Raw genomic sequence first — 7,785 nt, 5'->3', positions numbered from 1 at the left:
TTATTACTATAGTGTAAAAACATACTTATGGTAACCAATTCATAATCCTTCAGAAAACACTTAAGTTCAAAATCGATATTAAGACCCCTAGGTGTAAGGGTATCCAACTTATGGATCCAATATCCCTCTCGTCTGCTCAATTTTATATTTATTTATACTCCTCTCCAGTGAGGTTTTATTTTTTCGTTTCTGCAAAAAATTGTGCCACCTGGATCCGAATTATTATGTTAAGAGAAGTATCACACCAAGAATATAGAATAAATAGGAAAAGGAAATGGTAGTAGAAATGTAAAGGGTTTTACTGGGTGAAGATTTTTCATTATGGGGTTAGTACACAACTAAATTCTTGTAAATGTACACAAGAAACAACATTAGTCATTATAGAAGAAAATACTGTCATACAATAATGGTTTAGTGGAATATAAGGTTTTACCTTTAAGTGGCAGCACATTTACACAAACGTCATTGAGGATAACATAGATAATTGAATATATGACACATATGAACGGTAGGATCTGCTTATTTAATGTCATATATTGGAGAAAACGTAACAACATAAGAATTGGGAGCTCCGGCTACAGCGAATAATCTCTCGTTTCTATTTTTGGATGTTTACTAAGACATGGTGGACTAGTCTTGTACCGTGAGTAGCTCCATGTGTTCTTGTGCACCACCCAAAATTGATTTTTGCATTAATAAAAACAATAATAACAGTCAAAGAAATAAAGGTCCTTAAACTCCTAACCTCTAATGATGAAGTCATTATAAACCCAACTGATAAGGAGGGAGGGATAGTTATTCTAAGTAAATCTGACTACATTATGGAGGCCCTATGTTTATTGTCTGACACTGCCTTCTACTCTAAGTTAGAAAAAAATCCCACCTCCCAATTTAAATTTAAATTATATGCCCTTTGGATGAAGGTTTTGAACTAGGGATTCTCTCTAAATAAGAACTTCAGTACCTAAGAGTAGAGGATCCGGAAACCGCAATATTCTACTACTTTCACAAAGTGCACAAATTCTACTACTTGCACAAAGTGCACAAAAATGCCAGAAGCCCTCTGGGCCGTCCGATAATTACTGGGATTAACTCCCTGACTACCATAGTGACTCCCTGACACTATGTGGACTTTTTTTTTTACCTTGGTGTCCATGCCACTTCTCAATATCTTAGAAGAGATCATGACGTGTCCAGCACACAGAGTAATTTCATTTTGAGATTAATCTCTTTTATTCTGAACCACTACTTCTCATTCTGTGATCACATTTTTCGTTAATTAATTTTGTTGCAAACATACAAGTGCCTACCAGGTGAGCACCTTTCAATACTCACCTGAAAACAAATACACTTCGCTATCACGCTAGGCGCCATCCTCTTTTATGGAGACTCATTATGGAAATGAAGCCATTGACGATCAAACAATAAAGAATCTAAATTTTCATCATGTGTCAACATATCTTTAACATTGCATTCACTCCATGCTATGGAAAGAGCTATCACACATTGCAAGTTTTGAATGATCAGTGAAGATTCCGAGCCACCATTTAATCCTCCAAATGTGTCACCAGCACCAGCTGATGTTTGTCCTCTATCATGTACACTAACCTTTAGTTCAGGGCTTTAGCTGAGGTAACTATGGTTGTAGAATGGTCTGCAGCAGCCACAAGCTCAAATTATTGCAATTGAAACATAAATTTGTCTTCTTGGCAAGGATTTGTTGCATGGTACAGATGATCTCATTTTCTTTTGCTATTTCACTTTTTCCATTTTCAATAGTCACAGAAGTTGCTGCTTCCTTACTTAAAGTCAGTTTTTTCATGTCTAACTGTATGAACACCTTATCCAAATATGCAGCTTCCTGACTTTTGAAATGCTAATGGGGGCTTTGGTTGACCACATGTCCTTTGTACACAATGACATCTCACTTGAAGAATATATCTGAATTCTATTTGTATATATTGGGGCATATTTGTCAAGCTATCTGAAAGGCAGAATATTTCTAGTTGCCCATGGCAACTAATCACAGCTTTAAAATATTTATGAGCACTGGTAAAATGAACAAAATCTGAAAAGGAATCCAGCATCCAGGCAAAAAGACAAAATACAAAATCCAGCTCTAATCACAGAAAAAAAGGTTAAAAATGTAATATTCAAAAGTATTACGTTTTTAACCTTTTTTCAATAAAGTGGCGGATTTTATATTTTCATTTTTTATCTGGATGCTGGATTCCTTTTTGGATTTCTCCCTACAGATTACAATACTTGGTGTAATTCAGCTTAGAAAAAAAGAAGGTAATGGGAGACCTCATAGCAATGGAATGGAATACCTGAATGGCCAGAGAGCTTACCAACAATCTTATTATACCTATGTCTGTGGCCACAACAAGAGGGCATCCTCTATGCCTAGAGGAGAGAAGGTACTACGAATTCTTTTCTGTAAAAGCATTGATACTTTGGAACTCTCTACCAGATGATATTGTTCCGCTGATGTATGTTATTTATTCATGGATTCCTCGAACAAAAATATGACATGATGTGGGAACAAAACATTTTGACAATTTGATATTGATCCAGGAAGTTATTCCTTCTGCCATATTGGTGTCAGGAAGGAATTTCTCCTTGTTTTGGACCAGTTGGCATCGACTTGTAAGTTTTTTTTTCTGGATTAAAGCTTCATGATTTATAGGTTGGACTTGATAGAGCTTTTTCACCCTTGTTTCGCTGTCTATTAAACTATAAACTGTTTATACAAAATCACGGTCATTGTTCATTGATCAGATTATTTATTTTTGAATCACAATTAAATTGAAAAAAATTCTGCTTTTACTTCCAGATTATCTTCAATTTCCAGAGTCCTAAAAGAACACTGATGGAAGGAATGAAAAGTTTTATTAATAACTAAATAAAGAACAGAATTATACTTTTTTTTTATTACACAGTTTTCCACGTAAGATACCTTCAGAGGAGACAAACATGTGTTTGGTAAACACAGTGGAATCAAGTTTATGCCCTACAATGGGGGTAGAAAAGACATTTTCCTCATCTGTAGCCTCCTGCTTTCGCTATATTAATGTAACAAAATCTGTGGATAATCAAAAGCCCATTACTTCTTTGTGGTTCTCCACTATTTTCTCCATTATCGGTCTATCATCCAACTTATTTGCTTTTTGTGTCCTGATCAGTACATCTAGGAAGACTCACAGTCGTTCAAGGTCTTCTTTTTTAATCTTTCTAGGGGGTTTGGTAGTCACAGACTTCATGGGACTATTAGTGACTGGTATTATTGTGATGTTTTACCATATAACTCAATTTGACTGGAAGATTCTAGATCAAAACTGTTATCTCTGTAACTTTTTTGGACTATCTATGGTTTTTTATGGACAATGCCCTCTTTTGCTCGGTGCATCCATGGCTACTGAAAGATTTTTTGGTATAACTAAACCATTTTCACGTTCTGCCAATATTTCTAAAAAGAGAGCATACTTAATTGTTGTCTTTGTATGGTTTTTTGCTTTCTTTTTAGCTTTATTTCCTGTAATGGGCATTGGTAGTTACACCTTACAATACCCAAAGTCCTGGTGTTTTCTAACATTGCTACAGGACCCCAAGAATAGGGCATTTGGATTAATATTTTCCTTGGTTGGCATTTTTTCTGTCTGCCTTTCCTTCATTTTAAACACAGTCAGCGTTGTGACCCTTTGCAAAGTTTGCCATGACCGTGAGTCTGTTCAAAGACGCAGAAACAGTGAAGTAGAAATGATGGTCCAGCTCGTTGGAATTATGATAATTGCTAGTATCTGCTGGTTTCCATTGTTGGTAAGTCTCTATTCTTCCAATTTATTTATTTATTAGGATTGACTCAAATTACAAAAATCTTCAGAGTGCAAGGACACCGACCCAGAGTGTGATGTGAGGATGTGGAGATAGCACCAACTTTAACTTAATCTCCTATTAGTTATAAATGGCTTTTTTCACAGTAGGCTAAGACTATATGGTGTTTTGTAGTGTGTTACATGTGTATTTGTATATAATCATGTGTGTAACATTGATCTCTGGAAGTTTGTAGTCCTGGAATGTTGTACACTCCTTCAGAAGTCTTGGCCATTCAGCAGATCCAGTGGGGGTTTGCTGTACTAGTGTAATAAATTCCCACCCCCTACTAGGTGATAATCAGATAGCAGAGGAAGTTGGGGTGGATTTGGGTGTGGGGCTGTTGTTTGAAACCTTTTGTAGAAAGAGTTGTTGATGAACCTTGGTCTTGAGAGCAAGCTGAGCATTCTTCCATAGGACATGGCTGTATATTGGACTAAAACTTAAGAAATATCGCTCAGTGCTTGTCTTCTCGGATCACAAGGACCTTTCGTGACAGCTTTTACAAAAAGATGCCTCAGGCTGTGTTCACACTCAACTGAAACACTTTGTAGTGCATCAGATGAAGTAAATCTCAAAAGTTTTAAGGCCTTTATGCTTGCTTTTGGGAATCAGTAACCTGTTTTGCCTTGTTAACTGAATATTTGTTGGTTGTTGAAGAAGGTAATTTAAAATGGTGCTGGTCACTCACACACTTCTGTGCCTGCTGTTGCATGTTGGATAACACAACATATGTTGCCAGCTCCCAAACACAAGCATTTAACGTCTAATCACATTTGCATAGGAGAGTGCATGCAATTCAATGCACAGCTTCAGGTGTCTCTTCTGAATTTGAGGACACTGACATTGTTCTTTCATAAGTTATTGTATACATTGTAAGAGTGTGAATCTAGGGGGCGCTGGAGAGCAACCCACAACCAGGGTTGAAAAGGACCTTGACAACTCCCATCCCTGGCCAACTCCAGAGGGAGAGCTCACAGCAAGCCAGTGCTGTGTGTCCAGCAGTCATCAGGAGGACTCTGGACCAGTTGGAGACAGACAGGTGACCTGTTCCAAGAGGACTGGGATCCAGAAATGACATTGTTTTGTTTGAGCTCACCAAGAGCGAGAGAAGGAACCCCAGCAGTGTTCCTTGAACCTAGAAGGTAGCTACGATTCAAGAAGTGAGGTAGTGCCTTAAGTAGAGGCTAAGCTGTTTTTTTTGTTCCTGTAATAGTTTTAAAGCTGAATAAAGCTGTTTTCTTTTGGATGGCTACAAGCTCCTACGTGACTGTTTTGGTGCTCAGCATCACAAAAGTCGCCTGTGAGGTCCAGAGGCTTCTACTTTTGATGCTAAATTACCCCACAAACCCCACAATATGTATTTCATAAACAATTTACTCATGATTGGTGTACTCCTCAGCAACTACTTGCAAGATCCCAAGCTTTGGCATGAAGCTTGTTTGGAACATTAGAACAATGGACTTCATAAGTGGCACAGTGTACATCACGTGCCATGTATGCTTTCCTTGAACAGCCATTTGAGGGGCAATACTGCTGTGTGGGATATGGGAAAATTGCTCATCTAGAAGCCCAGATTCTGTATCTAAATTAGCAAGTTTCAAGGCTGCGGGCAATTGACAATATGGAGCGAAGTTTGCTGCTCCTGGAGCACAATCTCTTTGGGTATGTGGATGGAAGTATGGAGGTGCAGAGTGTGGGTTTATTTTACCCAGGAAAATAAACTGGTGGAAGACACAATGAGAAATAATGTAAATTCTCTTTAGAATGTCAACAGTGTAGCCCAGGAAGAGGTACGGCAGCACCTCACAACCACTAAGATAGATAAATCACCGTGGCCAGATGGCATACACCCCTGGGTTCTGCAAGAATTACTTACTGTGATAGACAGAGCGTTATTTTTAATATTTGAAGATTCCTTGAAGACTGTTTATGTTCCACAGGGTTGGCGCATAGCAAATGTGGTACCAATATACAAAAAAGGATCAAAAAGCGATCCTGGAAACTACAGACCCTTGAGTCTACATTCTCTGGTGGGGAAATATTTGAGGGGTTTGTTAAAGATGCTATCCTGGAGTATCTCACTGTACATAACCTTATAACCCATCGTCAGCATGGGTTTATGAGAGATTGGTCCCGTCAGACTAATCTGATTTCTACGAGGAAGTAAGTTCCAGACTAAATCTGGGGGAAGCTGTGGATGTTGTATATCTGGACTTTTCAAAGGCATTTGACACCTTGCCGCATAGAAGGTTGGTATATAAAATGAGACTGCTTGGACTAGGGGAAAATCCGTGTATATGGGTAAGTAATTGTCTTAGTGATAGAAAACAGAGGGCCGTCATTAATGGCACATTCTCAGATTGGGTTGACGTTACCAGTGGAGTGCCACAGGGGTCAGTATTGGGGCCACTTCTATTTAATATTTTTATTAATGACCTTGTAGTGGGTTTACACAGTCAGGTTTTAATATTTGCAGATGATACTAAGCTGTGTATAGTAATAAATACTGAGGTCGATAGTTTAGCATTACAGAGGGATTTGTGGAAGCTTAAGGAGTGGGCAGAGAATTGGTTCATGAGGTTTAATGTAGATAAATGCAAAGTTATACACTTGGGCCATGGAAAAAAAAGTACAATTATGTTCTAAACAGTCAATTACTTGGTAAAGCTGGAGCTCAAAAGGACTTGCCGACCCAGTGCTGTGCTGTACTATTGCATCCAGCTTCTGCTGCTGTCTCCCAAACAAAGCTTGTGCCAGATGGTGCTGATGTCAGCTGTATACCACAGCTGACACCTGCTTGTGGAGATTCCTCCGATCGTGGGTGTAAACCCCATATCAGAGGATCGCTTGTTCAAGCCAACTTAAAAAAAAAAAAAAATTTACACAATTAATAAAGTTTTAAAAAAATAAAAATGCATTAACCCCTTAACAAAAAGGGCTTGTTTATGCATTTCCATATTCCACTCCCCACCTTCAAAAATCTATAACTTTTTTAGTTTTCCATGTAAGGAGATGTATTATGGCTTGTTTTCTGCGTAACAAATTTCACTTCATAGTGATGGTATTTAATATTCCATGCTGTGTACTGGGAAGCGGAAAAAAATTCCAGATACAATGAAATAACGCAAAAAAAGCGGTAGTTTAGAGCAGCCGCGACCGCTTGGAGCCGCAGCACGCCATTACCACGTGGCGGAAAGCTCGGAGTGCAGAGCACAGCAGCGTGCAGCACCGCCCGCGGACTGGCCAGGGACAACAGGTCAGCACAGCCAGCCAAACCGGCCACCGACACCCCAAACCCGGGGAGCAGTACCAACAAATCAGACAGGTGTACTGTCCACAGCTAAGCCCTCACCGCGGGAACCCCCCTCCTCCTCCCCCCTGGCTTAATAGCAGCACTGCTAACAGTGATAGCCCTGTCCAAATTGGCGGGCTGCCACAGAGACATCAGGACAGCCCTGTCCGTCAGTCCAGCCAGATCACAGCTTCATAAGCCGAAGATCTCTTCTTTACTTATACCGACCCTCAGTGCAGGCTGCTACGCATCCATCAGGGCAGACCTGCCTGATTCCATTCGGGGATTGCTGAGAGAACATAATACTCCCTAAGAGCCGAGCTGCTACGCAAACATCAGGGCAGACTCGTTCCTCCTTTTAAACTGGCCAGGCACCCCTAGCCATAAAGTGCACGGAGAGATATCTACTGCGCAGTGCGCAAAAAAGTAAACCGGGAGAGGAACCTGAGGAGGGCCACACAATGCCGAGCCAACAACTGACCTCCTTGCCACCCACACAGGGAGCCATATCTGACACACCAACTGCAAGTGGCTCTGAGGAGAATGAGAGGCAGATGATGTGCACAACAACCAACGCAGGCTACACCACCATAACAGGCCTACAATTGAACTACCAG

The 7,785-nt window shown here is 39.9% G+C and overlaps 1 protein-coding gene across 1 annotated transcript in view; it reads left to right on the top strand.

Annotated features, from left to right (window-relative positions):
• Nucleotides 1-2,842: 2,842 nt before the first annotated feature.
• Nucleotides 2,843-7,785, top strand: part of TBXA2R (thromboxane A2 receptor) — a 30,225-nt gene continuing 25,282 nt past the window's right edge. Inside the window, exon 1 of the mRNA XM_072126583.1 lies at nt 2,843-3,819. Within this exon, the coding sequence (XP_071982684.1) occupies nt 2,977-3,819 (843 nt within the window). The 5' untranslated portion in view covers nt 2,843-2,976. The remainder of the gene's footprint in view (nt 3,820-7,785) is intronic.

The sequence above is a fragment of the Engystomops pustulosus genome, chromosome 1 (genome assembly GCF_040894005.1).
Source record: "Engystomops pustulosus chromosome 1, aEngPut4.maternal, whole genome shotgun sequence".
NCBI lineage: Eukaryota > Metazoa > Chordata > Amphibia > Anura > Leptodactylidae > Engystomops > Engystomops pustulosus.
This window is presented reverse-complemented; position numbering and strand designations above follow the sequence as displayed.